We start from the raw sequence: 27633 nt of genomic DNA on the forward strand, positions 1-27633 counted from the left end.
GTGCATTGTGCAGTCTGGAGCAAAAAAGAGACAGAGGGGACAAAATTCACTTGTTCAAATGTATCAAAATGATGGATGAAAATGGGCTAAGTTTTTGTATGGAAGAGTAATCAGAGGTCACCGTCTAAAAACATTCGAATATCAGGTTTTAATATGGAAAAAAGGAAAAATCAAAAATTAAGGAAGGTTGTAGGCACTTTGAACAGCTTATCAGAACAAACACTAATGAGTAAGCTTAAACAATGCTACTGATTTTGACCAGGAACTGATAAAATTACTAATAGTCTGTTGCCGATGGTTATTTTTGATTCATAAATTTTTGTACTTTAATAGTATCAATATAGTTAATGTTTTCTCTTCTTCAACTTGGAATAAAATTTATAACATATTTAAATATATTTAAATTGTACAGAAAATGTGAAAGTCATCAAGGATTATTTTATTTACAAATGCTCCTTACCTCTGGGAAATTAACACTAACAGCATAATGATGCCATTGATTGTCACAAACTTCTGGCATTTTCCAGCGCCATTCAGCTGGCCTGAAAATGCTTGGTCTTTCTTGATAAAACTCACGTCTGAGAAGTAAAATTAGACGACAGTTTCGGACAAATATGGAATAGTGATGTCGATTCATTTCTGAAAAGAACAAGTGCGTTATAGAGTAATATTATCAATCATATATCTCATACAAAAAAAAAAAACACTGTTATTAATGTGATATTAATCATAAAGTGTGTATCTTTTGTGTATTACTACTTGTCCCCCCTCCCCTTTTTTACTACACTTCAGGGATTGCTAAAACAGGGTACTCAATAAAAATGACTGTCCCACTATTTTAAGACACTGATAAGGCACATTATTTCATGCTGTAAATCAGCCTAGCCTTCTCTGATTCATGAAAGAAAACTCCTTAGCATCTTTATTGACAATCATATGTTTTGTATAAATTTAATATTTTAAATATTAATAGAAAAAGCATTTATGTTGGCAGCATAAAAAGAAAAGCACTATCAGTTCGTGAAAATGTATAGGCAAAATGAATGAGTTGCTACCTTTTATTATATATAACGAATACATAGTAAAATATACAACTATTTTTTCTTCCCCATTTTGTTTATTCAATCTTGTTACAAATAACCGCTAATTCAAATAAATTCATGAATTTTTGGCATTTTGTATGAACAAGATTAAAAGTATATACTTAAAACTGCTACTTTTTAAAACAACAGTGTGTAACATTAACAAGTGGATAATTGGGTATGCACTGTCAATATTATTAGCTATTTGTCAGAGAAATTCTAATAAATGTGTATAAAATATAGATATACATTTTCTTTCTTTCAAAATTTCTTCAGCGTTGACAAACACAGTTGCATGTCACAAAATACCCAGAGCCAATTAAGATATCAGGGGGCCCTAGGCCAAATGCTTTTTTCGGACCCCTTATATTAAAACTTTACAACTTAAGCCATTGGCAAGAACAATTTTAGCTATAGACAAAAGTAATTTCCTTCATTTGGAGGGCCTAGATCATGATGGCCTATTCAGTAATCAGACCCTGGAAATACCTATAACAAAGAAAAACTCTTCAATGATTCTTACTGTGATCATCAGCATTGCAAATGATGTGCTCCTTCATATGTGTATCATTCTGATCAGGATAAGCTTCATGCTTCATCCAGAATGCTACAGTAAAATTATCAGTAAGATTGTGGCTCAGGGTTGTTTCAGGTATGACCACAGCATTAGAAGTGCCATCAAACTCATATATCTGGTCACTCTCATGTCCATCGTCAGTGGGCAAACCCCTGGTCCACTCTGCTCCAATACCAGGACTAGGAAGAAGGTCAATACTATCTGAACTTGCACCTGTATGGGAGGAAATAAATAATTTAATTGAGATAAGTAAATCAATAAATATGCAATAAAATGTAGGCAAAAATTATAATATGCAAATTTTAGTAATACACTACAAAACTGAATCATTTAAGGATATTTCATTCAAATACCTTTATGCTTGAAAATAAAACACGAGGCAAATTTTCAGGAAAATGCATACAAGTTCATTTGGGTCACTCGTAACCCTGGAACACGTGAATGCAGTTTGCTGTAAATTTGCGGCTTATAACACTGTTTTGTTTTCTTTTATTTATTTTCACTTTGATTTTCTGACCAAAAGCCAAAAATATCGAATTGATCGAAATATTTGTACATTAAGTCTTTCTTGTCTATATTGGCTATGGGGGTATGGGGGAATGAAATGATATCAGTAGATTGAATGAACATCATTTTTATCCTGAATGAAAAGTAACAATACTCATTTAGAAGGAGATGTTGCTGACTCTGGTCTGATCAACTAGATTTTTTGTAAAAGACTATCTTCTATTTGTGTCTTGAAAGACCATGCAAAGGTTCAATTCTGAAATCAATTCACCTGCATTTCTTTTGAAGATCCAAGAAATTTCTTCAAAGCGTGAAAATGCATTTAGATAACAAAATCATATGGCAGTTAATGTAGGGAAATGTCAAGTGCTACACTTAGGTCATGGAAATAAGCGTATGAGATATCGTTTACAGGGTTCAGTCATAAATCAGGCAGAAAATGTTATGGATCTGGGTATCTTTATAAATCAGGACTTCAAGTTTAGTCAACAGTGCAGTATTGCTAGTAACAAAGCCAACAAAATGCTTGGGCTTATCATTAGTTCTATTTCAAACAAATCTAAGAAAGTTTTTCTGCCTTTATATAGGAGTTTAGTAAGACCTCATTTGGAGTATGCTGTTCAGTTTTGGTCGCCTTATCTGACGAAAGATATTTTTGTATTGAAAAGGGTTCAAAGAAGGGTAACTAAATTAGTAAGGGGACTCTCAGATTTAGATTATGATACCAGACTTAATAGGCTTAACATGTATAGCCTGGAGCAAAGGAGAGTCAGAGGGGACATGATTCAGTTATTTAAATTTATCAATATGAAAGATGTAAATGGATTAAATTTTTGCGGGGAAAGCAGGACAAGGGGTCATTGTTTTAAGCTATTTAAATCTCAGGCTAACTTGGAAATCAGGAAAAACTACTACTTTAGCAGGGTCGTGGGCACTTGGAATAGCTTACCGGAAGAGGTGGTAATGAGCAAGGTAGTGGATAGCTTTAAGAGGGCCATTGATCTTCATTGGGGACTAATTAATTGACTAGGACCAGCCTATCTGGGCCCAGAGCCTGTTGCTGGTCATCACATTTGTATTTGTATTCAGGAAATCAGAAGCACCAAATTTTCACTCAAATTTTGATGATGAAAAAATTATCAAATGGAAGTGGCAACTAGTGATGTTCCCATCAATTTTTCTGAGGGTATACTCCTAGTAATCCATTACGCACAATATGTGTATGCGATTATGTACATAATATGAAACTTTTTGAAGCTTGAGGGTATACGTTATGTGTCTAAAAAATGTTTGAGAGTATACAACGTATATGGAGGGGGAACACCACTGGTGGCAACAGTTGTATAATTAATAGCAATACATTTTAAGCATAGGAATAATAAAATTTAAAAATGCATTTTTTATTTTTAAAAAAATCTAAAGTTAATGAACAATTGGGATCGGAAAAGAAAACCAAAAACGAAAATATGTAATTTTTTGAAAAATATTTAGGGTTTTAGTCTCAGAATAATATTTAACACAAGTAGGAAAATTGTATATGAAAACAAAACAGGAATATTCTCTTTTTATCTTAATAAAAATTTTGATGTCAACTGTATAATTGTCCTCTGAGTATGAACATTAAAAATTCATATATTACATTTCAATTAAGAGAAAACCTAACTTAAAGTAGCACATGATTAAGGTTGCAAGCTTAAATACCTTACTCAAAAAAATCTATAGGTTTCTTACTGTAATAACCAACATAGAATATGAAATTTTGGAAACAAAATAAGACTATTGTGAAGCATAATTGTCTAGACAAAAATTTGCTTTTAATATTTAGGTTTATTTTGAAAATATTCAAAAAAAATTTGAAAATAAATAAAATTAATTGAGCATAACACAACTCTGAAATAAACAACAACACAATAAATTGTCTGAAAATTTATGTTCAAATACCCTAATGAAATCAATAATCCAGGCAATTTTTCTTCTTTTGAAATGTACATACTAGCTAATGCAAATGGTAGATAAATGGAAACAATATATTCCGACACCTACGATTATCCAAGTAAAAAAAATAAATAATAAAAAAAAAATAGCAGGAGTAATCATCAATAAAACTTTCGTACAAAACGAATTTTCAACAATTTCTCTCTCTCTCTCTTTTTCCTTTTTTTTTTCTTTTTTCTTTTCATGATAAAAAAATAACTTCAAATTCTAAAACAAATGAAAAAAGTACTCAGAAACTTTTAAATATCATATTCTCATGTGCTTCTTCTACCTGTGGTTAGTTAAATTAAAAATAGCAACTTAAAATGCAATCAGTTATGGGTGAAAAAAAATTGTTGAAGAGGCTTAAAATTTAATCTGAAAATAATCTGTTTCAGACGTTCTTAAGCGCTATGAAATACAGATGTTGATTATTTCTTATCTTTTATAACAAATACGATCCAAAAAAAGAAGAATTTAATAAAAATCTCTCGGAGCTTAATGAATTATAAAAGTATTTATAAAATTGGATTCAATTTGAAAATTTCTGTTAATTTGAAAATAATCTGTTTCAGACGTTCTTAAGCGCTATGAAATACAGATGTTGATTATTTCTTATCTTTTATAACAAATACGATCCAAAAAGGAAGAATTCCTTTTTGTGGATCTAATCTAAAAATCTCTTGAAGTTTAATAAATTATAAAGTATTTATAAAATGATTCAATTTGAAAAGTTCACCCCACCCCCTTCATTTCAGCCTCGCTCTCTCCCTCTTCTTCAGAAAAATTGCTGTTCCAGTGATTTGCCATAACTGAAGAGAGGGAAAAAGGGACAATGAAAAAAAAGAAGGGAAAAAGAGAGAGAGAGCGAACGGGGATCTTAATTCCGAACCCCACATCGATCGTGTCTTCCAAGTCGGAAAGGTATTTCAACCCTAGCTACAATTTCAAGGTCAAATCATCTACCTTGCCTAGCAACAGAAAAACACATCTCTAAGCAAGAAAAAAAAAGTCGATACATTTTTTTTCAAGCAGAAATACTGTGCTTATTCCTGCATCAAGTTCGCATTACAGAGTTCTTTTTCTTCACTACTAATGATTTTGCTTGAACATCAGAAGGCAGTTTTGTTCATATACCTTTATCCATACGAAATATAGACTGAGTAATTACAGTGGAATATCTTTGAAACGCCGACCTATAAAACGCAATTCTCTATAAAACGCTCAACTTTTCAGAAGTAAACAATAGGTTTTTCAGTTAAAAACATTACTTTATTTCGCCTCTTCAACATAATTCTTTGGCTAGTTGAATTTTGAAAGTTTTTCCTATATTATTTCTAAGCTTTTGAATAATTAGTATTCACAATGAATAAGTACCAGATAGTTCTTGTAAATGCGGCTATTATGCAAACCATGAATAAAGTGAAAGTGTTGCACGGTAATGCACTTTTTTTTTGCTAATGAAACCTATTATTTGGGAATGATGCTATACGCTTTGTTAAATTGCATAATTTGTGCAGAATACTCATTGTAGTAAAAACTTATTCAATATGCAAATTTAATCATATTTTCTGATTTTTTTTTTCAATTTGTAGAATGATCTATAATTCTATATGATAACAAAACCTGAATAACGCCCAACCTCTGGTCTCAAGGTGTGCGTTACAACTGTCTTCTACTATATTTCCACAGAAAAAAAAGGGCAGTGACACACGAGCGGGAAAGCACGCAGGTATGCCCGCGCGGGAGTTTTCAGTGGTATAACACACGATGCGGGAAAATACGCAATATAAACAAGAGTGTTTCTTATTATTTTCGTTCTTCCGTTTGATATGGAACGCTCAAAAAGTTTTCGCAATCGCTCCTCCATAATTCGGGAAGAAATCTTTGAAAGAAAGTCGAATTAGTCTCATCTATTAGAGTAAACGAGCTGATGTGTGCCTCACATGACTTCCTTTTACTCTAATTTAATGTCATTTTCCCATTGTTGGTAATTTTAGTGTGATTCAATAATTTATTCTCTAAATATCACCAACAGTGGCCAAATTGAAACCAGATTTTAAAAAAATATATTTAAAAAATCGCCAAATTTGTCGCCAAGCTCGCGACAAAACTAAACGACCAAAAGACTGGCGAGATATCGTCAAGTGTCTGCCAAATTGTAACACCACTAAATTAGCAATGATTCCCCCCCCCCAAAAAAAAAGGGACAAAAGTTCCCTTAGAAACTCCCGAATGCAACCAAAAGGGGAAGTGCACAACTAAACCCCAGTAGGAGTCTACGTACCGAATTTCAACTTTCTAGGACATACCGTTCTTGAGTTATGCGACATACATACGAACATACAGACGTCACGAGAAAACTCGTTGTAACTAAATCGGGAATCGTCAAAATGGTTCGCGTGTCTATACGTTCTTAGGCACTTATCCACGTGTGGTCGAGTGGCAAAAACTTAACATTCATTCGGGGGTGAGTAAAATGGAAATTAACGTCGATTTCTGCGTGAAATGTTTTTCGCGAATACAATACTTCCTTTTTTTTTTGTAAAAAGAAGTAAAAAGGAAAGAAAAAAGAAAAACAACATTTTGATGTAGTTTTTTATAAACTACAAAATAAACTAAGTAACTTTTAAGTTGGGGAATAAGGGGAAATGTGAAATATTTACTCTACTTTTAGTGCCATCTATCTAGTAATATTTTTACCATTTAGTAACACATGTAGTCTATTCCAGCCAAGAAAAAATTACCCTAATCAAAAAAATATGATAACAGAATCGATTTCCAAAATTGATACTCATACTTTAATATTTTGCTGTAAGTCAAAACTTATTTTTGTTATTATTAAATGATAAAGTGCCTTTTATTAGCATTTAAAATATTTAATTACAGTAGTACATCCTTTAAGGGACACTTTTTCTGGTCCCAGTTCCTTTGAATAGGAACCTCCACGTATTTGCCTCTTACTAAGGTACTCTATTTAAGTGACAGTAACAAAGTAAAATTACAAAAAGAAAAAGGATAAATGCAGTAGAAATATATGTATTTTAAAAATGTCGCTGAGAACTACATTCATACTTTCCCCTCATCAATTTCTTTATATGGGCTCAGCCCCGACTGATAGCGTGCCGCCTATGGTAAGTTTTCTGTAGAAAACTTCAAATGTGATCACATTGTTTTTTGCATTTTAATTACATGACATCAAAAAAATTCATGTAACATATTAATTCAAAATTGAAATCAATGAAAATAACTTACAAAACTTTGATCCCCAAAAATATTTAATAGAAGTTTAATTTTTTTTCTCAGTTTGAATAATTCTGAATTTTGTTTAGTATATAGGAAGCATTTCTTATATTTATCTTCTTAAATGCTATTAGTTTCAATGTATTATGAACTTATACTGACTTAAGCACACAGCAAGCATCAATTCGCCTACCTCCAAAAAAGGTACAACTCTTTTTAAGGGACCAGTTGTCTGGTCCTCTTAATGTCTCTTATTGAGAGGTTCTACTGTATTAAGCTTATCTGTATTTTAAATGTATTGTACTGTTATTCGTGCGGGACAAAGCGAAATGGCTCATTTCATTTACTTATTTAATGTTTTATCAAATCATCGGCGTATTCTTTTATCAATTTATTTACATTCCTTGACTTCGTGAACTTGCCGTCTTGAAATAGTCATGTTCCATTTTTAATTCCTTTACTTCTTCAAGTCATTCAATACATAAGTCTCGAGTCTTGCTAGTCTCGCTAACACACACACGCACAAAAAAAAAAAAAAAAAAAAGCACCAGAAGTGTTATCTATTGACTGTGTGGAGTATCATGAACTAAGTGCATATTGAATAATTTTTTTTTTTTTTTTTGCCAGAACAGTTTAATTATAAATGCAGAAGAATATTTATTCAATATTCTTACATGAACAAATATTTTATGTTCGGGGGTATCACTCAAATTATTACAGTAAATCCCCCATTTGATAAAACGCACTTTCATAGAATCAACTTCGCAAATTGATTTCAAAAATGCAGTTCGCGATAATACAAGAAACGTTCCTCATTAATACTTAACTACCATACTTCTTTTTCTGGTAACTTTTTTTAATTGTAAAACCTCAATAGTTCAAAACACTCTTAAAATTAAGTTGTTTACATTCAAACCATATTAAATCGTCACACTACATTCCACTTAAATAGGCTTAATCAGCAAACATACAGATTAAAAATTACAAAACCGCTTAGTACTAATCTAGAACAATATTTAAACAAGTTAATACTCCTCATAAAATAACGCAAACGAATTCATATTGAAGGCCATAAAGTTACAGCAACCATCTTAACTACCAAATACTTTTATATCTCTCTTTCCTCAACAATTTACATTTAGAAAAATATCTAATGAAAACTTCACACAACTTTCCACTTTCACGACAGGAGCCCCGAAAACTATTAACTTCGAAAACATTACGAGATGGGAACAAAAGCCAGTTTTAACAAAAGGCATTATTCAATGGAAAACTTAAATTCTGCAGAACCGAAAATCAATACTCGTCCTGAAATGGAACAATACACTCTTCGGATCGATCGACACATCCTTTGTTTTAACATGGAACCGGAAGCACAGGCACGGTTAAAAAGCAATAACCGCGATCGGTTTTCAATAATCTGTTAACACAGGCAATATACTTCCTTAATCTGTTTTAAATGATTAAAATTTTCCAGGCATTAAAAAGAAAAGTAAAATCGAAAATTCATAGGAACCACACACAGTTCAGTGATAGCGCCTTTTCTTTACCCTTTCATAAAATTCAAAACGAAATAAAACCAGACAGGAATTAAATGAATCTTAAACATTCAAAAGTGTAAAAACCGCGTACAAATTAATGGATGGTGATTAGAAATTGAAAGTAAGGCACAATACTTTTCATTAGTCTTGCTAGTTCAGTTACAATGCAATCAATCGTAATGTCTTCAAAACAAAATAATCAATAAAAAAGCGGGGGGGGGGGGGGGGGGGGGGGGACCTCGAACTTCAATTCTTTGGTTGGGGGAATTTTCAATTTGCCAAATAAAACTCCTAATCTTGTCCAAATGAATTAAATATGAACACACACTAACTACATCAAATGAGAAAAAACATAAAAACCCTCATTAAAACATTTTTTTTTTTTACATTTTAGTGTCGTCTCAAAATTTGCCGAATCGTAAGACAAAATGTTTCGATTAACGAAATTTCGCGGGAGGTCACAGTGAAATCCATTAAGGACACCTCTTTAGCCCCAAAGTGGGGGAAGGAACAACTTTTTGAGAGTGACGAATTCCGATTTAGCATCGAAAATAAACTTCTCTACGCAATGTTACAATGTCAGTCAGTTAAGTCATATTAACTCCATGCACAGTTCCGAATCAGTATTTTAGTGTATAAAAAGTATTTCTCTCTTTCTGATAAATTTATTATGGTATCAAACATTTCTAGCAGATTATACTAATCTATTCCTTATCTGTAAATTAATCGTGTAAAAAGTATATAAAATGCAATGTTATGCAGCATGCAGCAATAAAAGGAGAAGTGTTACGAAGAAAATTTAAATAAACTTAGGCAAATTTGCCTCGCGATTGACGTTCTCTCTCTCTCAGAATATTTTACCAGGTAGCGTCGAAAGAAGTTATGTTTCGAAATATGCCTAGTTAATTTCCAGAGCCCCCCCCCCCCCCCATTTTCGTGGGTGGCCGCACAAGTCTCAAGAAGACAATAACATTATTTTTTATTAAGAGCAGGGTTCTATTAAATGGTCGGCTGTTATGGTGTGAGTAATAAAAACAAAAACGGACTGATAGAGAACACTGTATACTCTAGAAACCCAGATGCACAAGGCGTTAGATACTGCAGTTGTATTCCAACTAGTATAAATAACCGTAGTTTCGGTCTCTGAGAAAAGGGCATATTTGGCGAGACACAGGTGTTGGATCTTCAAAAATACATTTTAAGTTAATTAAACGAAGAATCCGTAGTAGGCTCAGTTCACGAAAAAGTCGCCATGCTGTCCCAGATGTGACAGCTCATATATTTATTAAAAATAATAAATTTTAAAGCTACTGAACAAAATTACTTGCTTTAGAAATCCCACACGTCCGTGATTTCTTAAGCAACAAAATGTGGTTTATTACCCTTTTAAATTAGCATTTTTAATGAAGCATTATGAGCTGAAACGTGTGGGACAAAATGTTCGTATTTCTGAAGAATTGCCTAGCAGTAAACTAAAAAAAAAGGTTTTCGAAGACAGCTTATGTTTAAAAAAAATTAATTTTTGAATCTAAAGCAGATTTATTATATCAGATCTACCCTTCAATTTCGAAGAAATTTGCACAAACGTTGAGATATAACTATCACCATTTATAGCTTGACCACGAAAAGAAGGCAGATGACCTTGAAGCAAAAACATTATTTATAATAGGTTGTTAGTAATTATTTTGGAATAGATAGGATTAGCGAGACCATCCCTCCTCTTACTATTCAATGCTTTCTGGCAGATTCTATCTATTACAAATGATACAAATGATGTTTCGCTTCAAGGGCATCCGCCTTCTTTTCGTGGTCCAGCTTTACAAATTACATAACGTACTATTTTTTTTTTCATAAACATACAGCCTCTAAGACCGCAAGTAGAAAAACATAGAACACATAAAGAGTAAAACCTACATATTTGATACCCATTAGGTGTTAATAAAAAAGTGGGTGTCATATAGTTTGAGTGAATTTGTCCACGATGTATGTAATGTATTTGTGGAAGAGTTTAAATACAAAAAAAAAGTTACCCCCAAAACACAAGACGTGGGAAAAAAAGACAAAACTTCCCAAGGAGGGGTGGGGGGGGGGAGTTTGAAATGAAAGGACTTCATTTTACACATAATGTATTACACATAATGTATAAGGCTGATTTTACACATAATGTACGTCACAAACGAGCAATTCTGCATTGCGCAATTGAAAATAAATCTTCAATTTACACAAACAGTTGTTGGATGCTTTCTTATATTATTTCCGTGAAATTGAAAAAATGTTTCTAGTGAAATCCTTCGAAACGTGTTTAAAAATGCATACTAGGCTTAAGAAGTATTCATTACAACAACTGACAGAAAAAAAAGTACTCTCCGAAACACGATACGAAATAACAAAAGAGTAGACATTTTCAAATTACTCCATCACATTGTACTACTAGCTTAGTGAAAAATTAATCACCCCGCCCAGTCAATAATTACATTCCAATTAGCGAATCCCCCTTTTCCGCGAAAACGTGCCACCCCATCGCTTCCACAAGCATCAATGTTTCCGCCAGACAACTCAACACAGCTCTGAATTAGCATCAGAGGCTGCGCCACAGAACAAAGCTGCGCTGAAAAGCTCTGAAATTAATTTCGCGCCAGTAAACAAAGGCAGAGTTTTAACGCGATTAGTTAATTGAGAAACTGAACACGTTCCCACAAATGTCTGAAAAGTCTTCAGTCAATGATGGTTGGGGAGAGGTAACCGCGCAATGGGCGAGCGAAACCCTCAGCGGTAATTGATCTCTTTACGGTGGCAAATCCGAATGACAAAACAAGTGAATTTGAGAAAGAAAAAGACCGAGAATAAATTCTTCACAAGACAGTAATGGCGACGGAACAAGAATTTAATTTTGAAGCATTATTTTTGTGCTGCAACAAAAATACTTTACTGGTTAGCGGTGGAGTCAACATGCATCCAAAACAACTTACGGATATCATTCCTATGCTTTCAGTAAAACTCTTATAACTGTTTATCATAAAAATTAGTAAGCAAAAGTTCTTTCGTACACTTTCCCACATTTCATTTCATCCAATTTTGAAGTTTACGACTTCTTTTTTTATTTTGACTGGTACAATACATTGAGGACAAGTTGACTGATTAAATTTAAAAAATAATAATAAATTAAACTATGTGCATCAGACAAGAGTGACTTAATCAATGAAACAATCAACTTTTCGTATTTTAGAGACGATGTATGAGAAAATAATTCCTCATTTAACAGATGCAGAAATGCCTAAAGTTTTGTTTTATTTCACTTGGTAGCGACCTATTAACAAATGTCTTTCTTTAGACCTCCAAGAGAAATGATAGAGAGAGAGTGAGAGTAAACACTGAATGGTGGGGGGAGGGGGTACATTAATCATGCAACTATTCGGAACACGTTAAATCTAAAATTTACGGCACAATCTTCAATTTTTCACACAATTTTTGCTTCCTTAGAAAAATTTCGAAAGTTTCCAGATACAATTTATTAAAAGGTTTTTTCTCCTAAACCTCCTTCGTCTTCCAGCCAACCAGTTCGTTTAGCATCCTACAATCTTGACTAATCCCTTGTCAGAAATAGACGTATCCAAAAATTCAAGAACCAAAGTTTGACCTTCCCGCACTATGAATTTCGGGAAGATACTTCTGAGCTTGAACCATCACAAATGACAAACCTGAATATTAACGACGATGCAGAGTTAAAAGATATTTTAGAACTGGGTAATCAATCAATTAAATTCGAGTACGTTGCAAACAAGTATTTTGTTAAAGAGTTCAAATTCGGGTTTGACGAAATTCTGTAAATAAAAGGCAATTTCTGAGAAATTTCCATGACTTACCGCGCACCGCCCAGCGGCATAGGCAGTCTATGGTCCTGGGATTAAATACTAACAACGGCATAGCATGAAAACTGTAGATAGTATAGAACTTCTTACAATAATTGTACAACAAGCAGGGCCCGATTAAAAGATATCTGGGGGCCGTAGGTCAAACGCTTTTTTCGGGGTCCCCCTGAAGTCAGGTCTTACAGCTTTAGCCATTGACTAAAACAATTTTAGCCATTCGGGGCCTCTATAAAGTTGAGGCTCTACGCCACTGTCTAGTTAGCTTATTCAGTAATTAGAATCTAACAACAAGTTCATAAAGTAGACAGCACAACAAGTGCTTCGTCATCCCCTACCCCTTCTGACAACAGTCGTTAGGCACGCTTCGCACATAGGATGAGCCATCGCAGTACTATCCAAAAAGCGAGAAAAATATTCTCGGCATTAACAAATTCAGTGGACTAGGAAAAAGTTTTATCACGACATTATGGTCAAATATTTACAGAACAACAAAATGTGAATACACTTACGGCTTCTGGACTAACATCACTTCACTTTAACAAACTTAGATAATCGAAGAAATGACGAACATTGAGACAAAATATCTCACATTACATTCATTACAGTAATAATTGTTAATTAAAATCTAAATAAAGAAAATGAAAAACTAATGCTGATTTTTTCCCCCAAAAAATGTCTGTGTGTTTGTGTGTGTTTTACTTAAGGCAAATTGGCCATTAGTCTGCATAATGTAAGAAAATCGCCACATTCATGCAGCAAAAATAACAAAATATTTCCGTCTAATTTATAGGAGTTTAATTGTAAATCAAATACAAGCAAGTCGATGTTCAAAAAGAAAGTCTCTTATTCAAATAGAAAGAAAAAAAATCCCACGAAAACAAAAATCTATTAAACTTCATCAATCACCCCCTATTCATTAAAGTGCAATCCATTTAAAGTGAAAAACTACCTCGCCAACATACAAATAACGACACCGCTCTCAAAATTAAAGTTTTCAAGTGACTGGCATTTCCCGCCCTTTTTGCTTCGCGAGGAATCAAGAGAGAGAGAAAAAAAAAACACCGAAGCTACTAAAAATTCCTTTACACGTCTCAAGATGCGAGGAAAAGAACAAAATTACTCTTTATGGAGCAAAGAACGACACTTAGCTTGATGGATTCGAGAGCAGCGGTAGGAGGTATGTCGACTTCCAACAAGCGATCCCTCACAGACAGAAGAACATTCCACCACTTTTATCTTTCTTTTCTCTCTTACAGATAATAAGAAATTGATTTCCCTTATCGGTGAGCAAAAATGTTTCCCCACCCCCTCCCATCTATGAAAATGAATACGCGATCAGATTCGAAAGTTTTATACAGTGGTCGCCGCCTATATGAATCACATTTGTTCTAAACAGTTTTGATTCCATAAAGCGGCTGATTCAATAAAGCGGCTAGTTCAATAAAGCTGGATTTTTTCCAGAGTTTGGCAATTTGATTCATTAAAGCGGTTGATTCAATTTACCACTGATTCAACTAACCGGCGTCCACGGTATATCAAACATCAATCGACGACTTAAATAATTTTGACAATAACACAGTGGTGCCGAACCTACTGCACGTGGGGCATATAAGGCCCGCGATGTCACAAATCGAAAACTATCTTCCGCCATCTTTCATCTTTCAAAGCAACTGACACTCTTCGTTTGGTAATAACAATTCTGGGGCCAAGTAGTCGGAAAACAACTTCTTAAAAGCAGGTTCAAACTTCGTATTAATAAAATAAACTTGTTCTAATGATAACAACAAAATTCTTGGTTTGAAATTTTCTTTCGTATTCCGAGTTTTCCCATTCTATCGAGGGGAAAAAAAGTTTACTGTTAACAACATTCATTTTAATCTGAGATGCAGGTAAAAAAGATAGTGCAGTGCATAACACATAGGTTTTTAGTACTCTAAGACTTCTTTGCTTGGAGAAATTTTATGCTTCATGGAAAGAAAAAAACAAGAAGTTCTGTCTAGAACTAGACGAGCCTACTTTCCCGTATACCCATACTACTTTCTTGTACCTGATCAATATACTCAAAATTAGCTAAAATCGCGATTTTCAAACATATTTTCAAAATACTTAAAAGCTGATTTCTAGGAATAAAATATTCCTCACTCATCTAAAAAAACCGATGCGTAAAAAAAAAAAAAAAAAAATTAAACAAAGCAGCTAATAAATACACTTTTTTCCAATAAAAAAATCTTTAACAGCTTTCAAAACGAAAAAAATATAGTTAAAATTCATAAGCTCATTAAAATAAATACATCATATCAAAATAATAACTAGTATGTTGTGGCCATCACGAAGCTTTCTTCTATATTTTTCCTTTTTCTGATCCCTCCCCATGCTTGACGAGGAAGCAATATTCCTAACAAAAAAAAAAAAAAAAAAATTACACATGCAAAAACTTGACGACCATCCCAATGTCTGAATTATTGTAAAAACAAAACAAAGAGCGAAAATTGAAAGTTACTTTAAAAGCCTTACTTGAATTAATTACAAATATTTTATTTATTAACAAACATAAGATGGCAACAGTTAAAAATTTTAAATCATTGAGATAATATTTCCGATCATTTCCATACAATTAAAATCACGAGAAATACGCAGACGACAATCTATTACGATTTATCTTTCTTATTGTTGCATTAATAAAACTATTTTTATTCGCAAAAAAAAAAAAAAAAAAAAAAAAATCAACACCTCTTGGAGCGATTGGAGTCAAAATTGAACCAAAGCCTGTTTACGTATGGATTCACATGTATTCCAAATTTCAACCAGAACGTAGCATTACTTCTTGTGATAGGGCACTCACAATGGAAAACTAGTATGTTGTGGCCATCACGAAACTTTCTTCTATATTTTTCCTTTTTCTGATCCCTCCCCATGCTTGACGAGGAAGCAATATTCCTACCAAAAACAAAATTACACATGCAAAAACTTGACGACCATCCCAATGTCTGAATTATTGTAAAAACAAATCAAAGAGCGAAAATTGAAAGTTACTTTAAAAGCCTTACTTGAATTAATTACAAATATTTTATTTATTAACAAACATAAGATGGCAACAGTTAAAAATTTTAAATCATTGAGATAATATTTCCGATCATTTCCATACAATTAAAATCACGAGAAATACGCAGACGACAATCTATTACGATTTATCTTTCTTATTGTTGCATTAATAAAGCTATTTTTATTCGCAAAAAAAAAAAAAAAAAAAAATCAACACCTCTTGGAGCGATTGGAGTCAAAATTGAACCAAAGCCTGTTTACGTATGGATTCACATATATTCCAAATTTCCACCAGAACGTAGCATTACTTCTTGAGATAGGGCACTCACAATAGAAAAAAAGAACGGGTGATTGCGCTACCTCCTTTTTAGCTGTTGACACCAAAATAAAATCAGCTCTTATACCCACTAAGGGCTACTTGTCAAAAAATTTTTGTTTGATTCCGTTCGTTATTTCTTGAGATACAGCAGTCACAATCGACGACAAAAAACGTTCTATAACTCAACCCCCGTTTGAGCTATTGACACGAAAATTGAATCAGCACCTGCTCCTGTTAAGGGCAACATATGGACCAAATTTTGTTTTATTCCGCCAGTTACTTCCTGAGGAATAGCAAGCACGCGTAACTCAAAAAACGTCCCATTGCTCCACCCCCCTTGGAGGAATTCGCGCCAAAAACCAATGGGCACAAGTTCACATAAAGGCACATATGTGTACCAAATTTCGTTCAATTTCATGCGGTAGTTTTTGCTGTAGAGCGGCCACAAAAAAATGGTCACACACAGACGTGACACACACACATACACACACACATACATACACACACACATACATACACACACACAGACAGACAGACATTTTCCAAAAATAGTCGAAATGGACTCAGCACACCTCAAAACGTTCGAATCCGTCAAAATTCGAAATTCGAAAATTTGCACGAATCCAATACTTTCTTCTATGTATTAGATATAGAAGAAAGTAAAAAGAACGGGCGATTGCGCTACCCCCCCTTTTTACTTTCTTCTATATCTAATATATAGAAGAAAGTATTGGATTCGTGCAAATTTTCGAATTTCGAAGGATTCGAACGTTTTGAGGTGTGCTGAGTCCATTTCGACTATTTTTGGAAAATGTCTGTCTGTGTGTATGTGTGTGTGTGTGTGTGTGTCACGTCTGTGTGTGACCAGTTTTTTGTGGCCGCTCTACAGCAAAAACTACCGCATGAAATCGAACGAAATTTGGTACACATATGTGCCCCTATGTGAACTTGTGCCCATTGGTTTTTGGCGCGAATTCATCCAAGGGGGGTGGAGCAATGGGACGTTTTTTGAGTTACGCGTGATTGCTATTCCTCAGGAAGTAACTGGCGGAATCAAACAAAATTTGGTCCATATGTTGCCAGTAACAGGAACAGGTGCTGATTCAATTTTGGTCTCAATAACTCAAACGGGGGTTGAGCTATAGAACGTTTTTTGTCGTCAATTGTGACTGCTGTATATCTCAAGAAATAATAAACGGAATGAAAGAAAAATTTATCGGCAAGTAGCCCTTAGTGGGTATAAAAGCTGATTTTATTTTGGTGTCAACAGCTAAAAAGGGGGTAGCGCAATCGCCCGTTCTTTTTTTCCATTGTGAGTGCCCTATCTCAAGAAGTAATGCTACGTTCTGGTTGAAATTTGGAATATATGTGAATCCATATGTAAACAGGCTTTGGTTCAATTTTGGCGCCAATCGCGCCAGGAGGTGCTGATTTATTTTTATTATCATTATTTTTTTAGCGAATAAAAATAGCTTTATTAATGCAACAATAAGAAAGATAAATCGTAATAGATTGTCGTCTGCGTATTTCTCGTGATTTTAATTGCATGGAAATGATCGGAAATATTATCTCAATGATTTAAAATTTTTAACTGTTGCCATCTTATGTTTGTTAACAAATAAAATATTTGTAATTAATTCAAGCAAGGCTTTTAAAATAACTTTCAATTTTCGCTCTTTGCTTTGCTTTTGCAATAATTCAGACATTGGGATGGTCGTCAAGTTTTTGCATGCGTAATTTTGTTTTTGTTGGGAATATTGCTTCCTCGTCAAGCATGGGGAGGGATCAGAAAAAAAAAAAGAAAAATATAGAAGAAAGTTTCGTGATGGCCACAACATACTAGTTAGTTGTTGACACCAAAATAAAATCAGCTCTTATACCCACTAAGGGCTACTTGTCAAAAATTTTTTGTTTAATTCCGTTCGTTATTTCTCGAGATACAGCAGTCACAATTGACGACAAAAAAAGTTCTATAACTCAACCCCCGTTTGAGCTATTGACACCAAAATTGAACCAGCACCTGCTCCTGTTAGGGGCAACATATGGACCAAATTTTGTTTGATTCCGCCAGTTACTTCCTGAGGAATAGCAAGCACGCGTAACTATTGCTCCACCCCCCTTGGAGGAATTCGCGCCAAAAACCAATGGGCACAAGTTCACATAGGGGCACATATGTGTACCAAATTTCGTTCAATTTCATGCGGTAGTTTTTGCTGTAGAGCGGCCACAAAAAACTGGTCACACACAGACGTGACACACATACACACACACACAGACAGACAGACAGACATTTTCCAAAAATAGTCGAAATGGACTCAGCACACCTCAAAACGTTCAAATCCGTCAAAATTCGAAATTCGAAAATTTGCACGAATCCAATACTTTCTTCTATATATTAGATAGAAGAAAGTAAAAATATCGTTTTTTTCCCCCCTGTTGCCAAAAACAATTTTTTAAATGAATTAATGCACTTACCAAAATAAATAAAAACAATAAAATGTCAACTTAAAGAAAAAATTTTCATTGTCAAAAAAAAAAAAAAATCGTCTGCGCATATCTTTATGTAGAAACATAAATGACTTCGAGTTTATTCGCCGAAAACTGAATACCTAAATTAAAACTATAGCGTAAAAATAAAAACAAGTCAAATCAACAATAATTATTTCACAGTCAAAACCATAGCTGCGGAGTCGGAGTGAATCTCATTTTGAGATAAAGGAGTCGGAGTCGAATATCTAAGAATCGGAGTCAGTCATTTGTCGTCCGTGTATAAATTTTTGCCAAGGCTACGAAGTCAGAGTCGAAGTCGGGGAATCGGAGTCCGATTAATTATCGGGCACAGGAGTCGGAGTCAAGTGCCTCTAAATTCTCGGAGTCGAAGTCTGGCGTCAAGAGCTATTTCCAACAAAATTTGTTTGAAGTAAATCCGCCTTCAAGTACGGAATCTACTTTGACTTTCAGTTTCCCCGTAGGCGCTAATGTTAAGGAATTTGAACTGTTCAAAATTGAACGGGAAATTGTTCAAATCAAAAATATATTTTATATACAAGTTTTTCATCAAACGCTTTTTCCTACAAAGTTTGTTTGAAGCAAATTCGCCTCACAGTTCGGAATTGCCTTGAATTTCCCCGTAGGCGCTAATGTTAAGTTTTTTTGAACTGTTCAAAATTGAACAAAAAATAGTTCAAATCAAAAAGTGAAATATGGGAATGAGGTGTCCTCGCCGATATCTTTCGAACAAAAAGAAAGTTTGTTCGAATCGGACGATTCATTCAAAAGTTATTAGGGGGGACAGACAGACAGACAGACCGACAGACATTTTTCCCCATCTCAATACCCTACTTTCCAATTTTTAATTTTTCAATATTTATTTTAATTATTTTATTTATTTTTGACTTTTTTTTGTTTTTTGCGATATTTTTAGGATGCATTAAGCCTTCTTTCATGCTTTTTTCTTCTTTTTCTGACTTTTACTGATGGGAAAGGAGGCTAAAAAGGGGGAGGGATAAGAAAGTTTTTTTTTAAAAAAGTGGCTGAAAACCTAGAACTTTCTCAAAAAACTGAAGAAATAGCTGACATTCAGATTCAAGCATGAATATATCATCCTTGTTTCAAGAGGATTTTAAAAACTTTAATTAAAAATTATTTGAACGCTAGAAGATTGGTTTTACAGCGTTTCAACACTTCGTCCTAGGGAGGTGTACAAATACAATTTAGGTGTTTAAGTGGTAATACCAGTAATACTGCATGGTGTTAAGTTTCGTAAAGATGAAACAGTTTCTATGATATAATAATGTTCACATCCTACCCAAAAAAAAAGTGGAATTTAAAATACTTTATTTTCGCCGAACAGAAGATTTAAAGACTAGGATTACATGATATATAGAATTGGATATTTGTTGACAAACAAATTATCGTCTGGGGACCTATTTCAAAATTTTATCAGTTGGAAACGGATTTCGCTACGCTCTTTGTGTTACAGTTGATTTATCTCCCTGTTTCTCGAGCATTGAATTTTCGAGCTCCGATGCGGTTTTATTTTGATCCGAAAACCGATAAGAAAATTCGAAGATTCTCGGAAAAGGATATAACTCCGAAACCGCCAGTTTGTGTAAAAAGTGATCCCGAATGATATCAATTAATTCTGAAAAGGAACTTCCGGTATCGTTCAAAGAATATCAAGATTCGAAAACTAATATAAAAATTAATCTTTTGACTTGAAGAAAAAATCTTATGTTATATTTTATTTAATCAGTTATTGAATGCCTATCAGTTTTTCCCCTCTAAAACTCTTTATTATCCGATAGTTTTTATTCATTATGGTTTTGGTATTGAGTTTTATCCTTTGTCTTTTTAAAGTGTGTCGTCTAAGTGTGTTTTAATCATAATACCGCGCGCAAAAAAAAAAAAAAAAAAAAAAAAAAGAAAGAAAGAAAGAAAGAAAGAAAGAAAACAGGTATGAGTGCATACCTATTTTTTAATCTTTATCGAACTATGCGTGAGCCGTATACTAGACAAATAATTATTTAATTTACCGATCTCTTTTGTAACCTTCTTGATGGCAGGATCACGCCCAATCAAAAGTTATATGGATCAACCCGAGTATACTCGGGTTTGGCCCCAAAAGGGTGAAATAAACGCATGTTGGGGGAAAAAGAACATATTATATTTATGTACCTTGTATGAATGTACAGTTCATGATGCGTAAATTACTAAGGGGCTTTCCACAAATGATGTCAGGGTGGGCATGAAGTTTTAACATGGAGGTGAGGGGGGGGGTGCTGAAGAAAAAGCGTGACTTCACGTATTTTTTCATGATTATATGTTACTGGAAAATAGCGAGACATGTGACGAGGGGGAAGGGAGTAAGATGGAGTGTGACACCTCGTGACAATAAGGAGGAAGGGGGTCAAAAACCTTTGAAAAAAAGCGACATCATTTATGGTCAGCTCCTAATTACAAAATAGCGCAGTGTTGTCAGATTGGGGGAAATTTCCCCATTTTGGGAAAATCTGGTGTTCTCTGGGGAAATTTTGGGGAAATGAGTTTTGAGGGGAATTCTTTGGGGAAAATTTTTTTTCTTGGGGGAAAACCTGGGGAAAGAAAAAACCTCGGGGAAAAAAGAATTTTTTTCCTTTTAGATTCACGAAAAGAAGTAGTAGTTACATTGTTTGTATCAAATAGCGTTGGTTTAGCTTTGCTCAACTTTATGGAATTCGCATTTCGCATTATGTGGAACATTATGCTACGGAATTCGAATTATTGTTCTGTGTGAGTAACTAGTTGATAAGTGAAACAGATAAAAATAAGTGATGAAGAACGTTCTTGGATAAATATATACAAAAATCATAGTTTAAATGTACATACAGAAGCAGAGTAGTAAATGCAAGTAGAAAAGAAAAAAAAAAAAACATTAGGCTATTTCTTAACTTTCAGTCAGTCGCTTGTATTTATGACTAGCGGCACCCGCACGGCTTTGACCGCAGTAGAAAATTAAAAGGTGTTTTGGTTCCTCTGTATATTTATATACAATGCATGATGAATTTCTCGCCAATTGTCTTGCCCACGTTATGATAGCTTGGTAATTTACTCGTCCATCTTATGATAATTTTGCTCGGAAAATGTTCTTAAAATTGGAATAGAAAAAGAACGAAATCGAATTTTTGAAAAATCGCTTCGAGGTGCACACCCCTATGCTACAAACTAATTTTGTGCCAAATTTCATGAAAATCGGCGGAACGGTCTAGGCACTATGCGCGTCACAGAGATCCTGACAGACAGAGAGATATCCAGACAGAGAGACTTTCAGCTTTATTATTAGTAAAGATAGAGATAAAGAAAGATAAAGAAGACAAAAAAAAAAAAAGCGAAACTGGGAGAAAAAAAAAGTTGGGGAATTTTATAAGAAAATTTGGCTATTTGGGGGGAAATTTTTTTTCAAGAGATAAAAATATTAAAGGAATTCGATTCATTTTAAGAAAATATTAGTGGAAAAATAATTTTTGAATTTGGGGAATTTTGACAGAAAACATCGCTTTTTGGGGAAAAGTTGGAAAGGAATTGGGAAAATCTGGATTTGATCATCTGGCAACAGTGAAATAGCATTTGTTTTTAATATACAGGGTTTAATATAAAGTCTAAATAAAATTTAATATAAGACAGTCTGCATAAAGTCTTGCACAAATAAAGGAAATTCATTCAAAAAAAAAAAAAAATCTAATTCTTTTATTTCAATCTTTATTGCATCAAGTTTTTTCTCCATTGGTAAAACAAGCTAAATAGCTAAAGATAAGAGGGAGGGTGGTTAAGGGTCAACCCCTCACAATCTTTGGTTTTAACACATATTGCCAATTATAATATGACAGTTTATATCCATGTTAGGACTATGATGACCTAACTCTCATCCTCCCCAGAAGGTAAATTCTGGCTGCCCTAGTGTCATCCACGAAGTTGAAAAATAGTTTAAATTTTCTCAAAACTACGAAAGTACGTACGACACCTTTACGTCGTGAAAATAATATTTTGAGATAAGAATCAAAATTTAAAAAAGGAATTACGTTTAAAATTGGAATTAGTATATTTATCAGTGAAACACTCTGTACAATATCTATATTTGAAATTCATGATTTATTACAAGAATAAGAAGTTCCTAAACACATAAATAAAAACAATTCTTCCGGATAACATTTGAATAACACTGAAAGAACAAGCAACATTTATCTATCCTCCCGCAACAGAATCGAAATAAGAATTACATTATCTGAAACTCCTAATTCAAGAGCATACTGAAACCGTCTAGCGAAAAGAGGCCATGCAATGAAATTTCCTCCGAGTTTTCCAATTCCAGGTTAAATTCCATGTTCGGTCCGCCATGATTAATGGCCATCGTCGAAGAACAAAGGGAGCATAAATCACGCGATTTCGAGCCTCAACCCCGGTTACGGTCATCGCACGATTTTTCAAACTTTTAGCTCGGGGAGAGTGAATTATCAGGCGTCGGAGATAAGTTTTCGAACTGAGTGAATGCGTGACACTTATAATTTTGATGGCAGACAGCAGTGGCGCCGACTCCATGGGGCTTGAGGGGGCCCGAGCCCCCTCAAAAATATTTTTGAGGCGGCAGAGCCCCCCCAATAAATCAAGAAAATTATAAGTTACATTATGCTTTCTAAACTCATAAATTTATCTTTTATTTTCCTTGTTTGAAGATAGTTTACCGTGTAAAATATATTCAGTAATGAGTTAAAACAAATAATTATTACGATTGTGTAAGCAAGTTAACTGAAAACGAGTGGTGCGAGTACTGTAAAAATTTGTCCCAGTGCGCGAACTTATGGGTCAGGTCTGTTGCCGATGGGCAGCACTGCGGCGCGCTCACCTAAGTGTTGCTGATCTGGAAAAATATATATGAGAGTTTGATTTGTATATAAAATGGGAGGCGTGATAGTTTTGAATACTTTTGGGAATCGTGTTTAAAAGAAAACCTTCACAAAATGATGATCCTTCCCTTCCTCGGAATCGACGTGTACCAAAGAAGTATGAAAACAATGAAGGCAGCTCACCGCACACTTTCAAAATCCCAAAGGAAAACAGTTGACTCACGCTACTTATGCGAAATAGCTATAACACGATTTTTTCTCCAGTATTCAGATCTAACGCGAATTCCCCACCACAACACGAAAATTCTCGGAAGGGAATCGTGGTGTGTTCGTATCAGCTTCGTTATTGGCTACTAAAAAATTTTTTTTCATGAATGTATCTTTATCCTTTTACCATCGCTGAGAGTAGAAGTTCCCTTTTCATTTTAAATGCGAAAGTTAATGAAATATAATGACACCTAAGAGCGCTGTTTCATCTAAAGTTTGTGAAGATAAAAAGAGAAAGTTTCATGACAATTAAAGAAAAGCTAGAGCTTCTTGAAAAGCTGATGGTCAACTAAAAAATGCGCTGAAGGTAGCACGAGAATTAGGTATGAGTGATTCTTCCGTACATACAATTACAAGTCAAGAAAAGGAAATCCGTAAAAATTCACCGAGTAGTGTCTTGCAAAAATTTATGAAAATGGAAACTGCTCATGTATTGTGTACGAATATCATTAATTGATCGACTGTACAGTACAACTAAAGATGCATTTGCTTTTCTTACTATATACTGTGTCTACCGTATACCGGTTTATTTTTTCTTTCTTTCCCATTAATCATTGATTTTGTACATCGTAGCAGTATTTTATGTTGAATGAAACGTTTTTTTTTTTTTTAAATACAAGTAAACATTCAGTTCTTTATGTAAGAGACAGTAATGTACAGTTAGTTAAGAGATGGTTTTTAACAGTTTGAGGGGGTGTTTACAAGTGTCTAAAATAATTGGGTACGTTTATAAAAAAATTTACCCATACCCTTTTCCACAACGCGAAAATTCGACCTACGCGAGAGGTCTTGGAATGCATCCCTCGCGTAAGACGGGAGTTGACTGTACTACAAGGCAATATACATTGAGGTTTGTAAAATGGTGCAATTTTGCATTATTGGGCGATTTACATCAACTGGATGCACACAGGTCATTGCAGTTGAACAAGAGTGCTTGCTTTTATTAAACAGAGGTGAAAGAGAAGAGGACATTTTGAAAAATCAACTGAGTTTTTCAAAAATGACCTAGACATTGAGAGACTGCGTTTATACTTGAATATGTTAGCCGATGTCACTAATGTAAAAACAACTGGTCTTAAAAAGCATGCGTAAATTAAATTTCCTTTTTACAAAAATACTGTGTGTGTTTCTATTTATTTCTTCCGTTTTTCGAAGCCAAAAAATATGTGTCGGGCTTGTCGAGTTTTCGAGGTTCTAATGTTGATTATATGATTTTAAAAAAACTTTAAAACTCACTATTTTTCATCTCAAATTTAGAAAATTTCCTGCGGCATGCCCCCTTTCCCCCGATATTTTTTAAGTCGGCGTCTCTGGCAGTGCCCTTCAATGCGAGTAAAGCGCCCTACATTTTCCATGCCTAGCTACGGCACTGCATGACTCTTCATAAAATAGAACAAAAAAAATGTCTCTTACTAAGACAAGTGACATGATCTAGTTGAACCAGAAAAATTTGTATACCAATTTTTGGATTGTTTTACTTTGAAAACGCCATGCCCCTGTACTGTTTGTTTTTTAAATTATACACACCAGAAAATATGTAAATTGGCATTTTCAAGGCACAACAATCGACCTTTATTTGGGGGGGGGGACCTCCATGGGATTACATAACCCCCCAAACCCCCGGTGATGACTGGGCCAGCCCCCCCAATGATTTTTGCAAGTCGGCGCCCCTGGCAGACAGGGAAAACGACAACTGGACCGAATTGTGGTCGATGACTAAAATTTAATGTAGGAGAAAGTAATAGTTATTATATTATCACCTTAAGAGAATTCTGAAAAGTAGCCGTGACGTTGAAATGCGCGTTGACAACATTTATTGTTCTTTTTACTCATGGGAAAATTATAAAATAGAAATAATATAGCTAGAGTAATAAATATTATGTGAAGTATATCGCAAAAGACAGGGAACGAGAAGGACTTAAAGCGTACTGCCATGAAAAATATATTAAAAAAATAACGCGACACACTTCTCTAAATATTTAAAACTGCTTTTTTGTCTTGATATTTTACTAGAATAGTGATGAGGCAATGGAATTTCGTTAGGGAAGGAAAAACAAAAAATAGGTCCAAAATTTGCCGATTGTTGGCGCTGCTCAACGTAGACAAACTGTGGTATAAAAAAAGTGAAAAATTTCTTCTGATCTTCCAAAATAATTTTATTTCAAAAAACATGTTCTATTGCTACAGTTCTTACTTATCAAGTACATTATCGCGGTATCACCATTTTGGAACTATTTTCACAACAAACAATAACAAAATTACAGTCTCGCGATTATTCTGATGAAATATAAAATCATTACGTTTTGAAATCATAACTTCAACGATAATCACTCTGTTTATTGTTGCCATGGGCACTTGGAAACCCTTAGATTACGCCATACATTTCCATTCAAACATCACGAAAGGATATTTTGTCGGAGCATAGAAACATTCCTTTAATTCAATTAAAAAGGTAAAAAACTTCACATTGCAATTTTTTCTCATGACAGCTACATTTTCTAAAACTCTTCGTGATTCATATTTCATTTAAAAAACCAAAGACTACTAACGTTTTTAATTTGCGCTTCATATTTTAATTCAGAAAGAAAATTTTCAGGTTCCAGTGTCACACAAAATGTATTCTAAATTTTCTCAACAATTTTAACTAAAATATTTTTTATTCGAAGAAGTTGGCAGTTGAATACCTTCCCGAGAAATGTACAGATATCTTCAAAAAAAAGTACGAAAACGGCAAGTGCCAATCCGGAGATATCAAGCGCTCTAAGCAAAATCAATTACACAAGGCGATCCTAATTCTTCGCTAATACTCCCAACATCGACTGTTGCCATTCTTAACAACATTCAAATAACAAAACTATTCCTAGCACACGCCACGTAATGACAACGTGCTTCAGGGCAATAAATAATCAGGTGAGCCTCTTCATACTCAAAAGAAACAACCCTCCGACAAACAATATCGTCTGCGTTTGACTAATCGTAATTCGATTACCCAGATGACGACTAACTTCGTTACTTTTCCCTGTGTTATTGAGTTAATTCACTTCGCTTATTTCTTCCATCATCCAGCGACAAATATGCGGCAGGTGTTAGTGCACCGAGCATGTATCGAGAATTGAGTAAAAAATCGATGGTATCTTAGCAATCTATCCAAACATTACGGTTCACTTCGGGGCTAAAGGCGACGGGATTTTTTTTTTTTTTTTTTTTGGAAAAGGTATATGTTGTAGAACTGACAATAGAAATGTCTTTTTATTTCTGAGACAAGTGGTAAGTGTTCCAAAAATATAGAAATAAATCGAAGGAGCTATTTAAGCATCGAAATTATTTATTTTTTCCATAAATATGTATTCCTTCAACAAAATAAGAAAAAATGGCACCAAGGCAAGAAAAGTGACAACTAAAAAATTTGGGGGAAACGTTCTGGTATAGTGTTCTAGTTATTGATTTAAAAACTACATTGACTGCTCTTTCTTGCTATAAAATTCGCACAAAGTTTGCTTACATAACTAGCGCGTGGTGGCGTAAAAAACGATACAATCAAAAGTAACACCATTAAAATTTTCGTAATTTAGAAAATTTTGAGTTTTAAGTACGCATTATTAATTTAGACAACATAAACTAACCAGTAAATATCACACAAATTTTTTGCACATATTGTAATATTTGAGACAAAATCGCTAACTAAACTAAACCGCTTAAAACTACTATTGAGTAAAATCCTGATTTGCTCCAATGCTGTTTTTGAGTTTGTGTTACTTTCTATGCCGGGGAGCGAAACATTCAATCTCTCTCTCTCTCTCTAGTGCGTGGGGTTGCCATAAATTAATATTAAA

General features: G+C 34.1%; 1 protein-coding gene across 1 annotated transcript in view; it reads right to left on the reverse strand.

Moving 5' to 3' along the window:
* Window positions 1–27633, reverse strand: part of LOC129229936 (calsyntenin-1-like) — a 294336-nt gene that overhangs the window by 20279 nt on the left and 246424 nt on the right. Inside the window, 2 exon segments of the mRNA XM_054864318.1 lie at window positions 461–639; window positions 1606–1872. Of these exon segments, the coding sequence (XP_054720293.1) occupies window positions 461–639; window positions 1606–1872 (446 nt within the window).

This window comes from Uloborus diversus, chromosome 9, assembly GCF_026930045.1.
Source record: "Uloborus diversus isolate 005 chromosome 9, Udiv.v.3.1, whole genome shotgun sequence".
Classification (NCBI taxonomy): Eukaryota; Metazoa; Arthropoda; class Arachnida; order Araneae; family Uloboridae; genus Uloborus; species Uloborus diversus.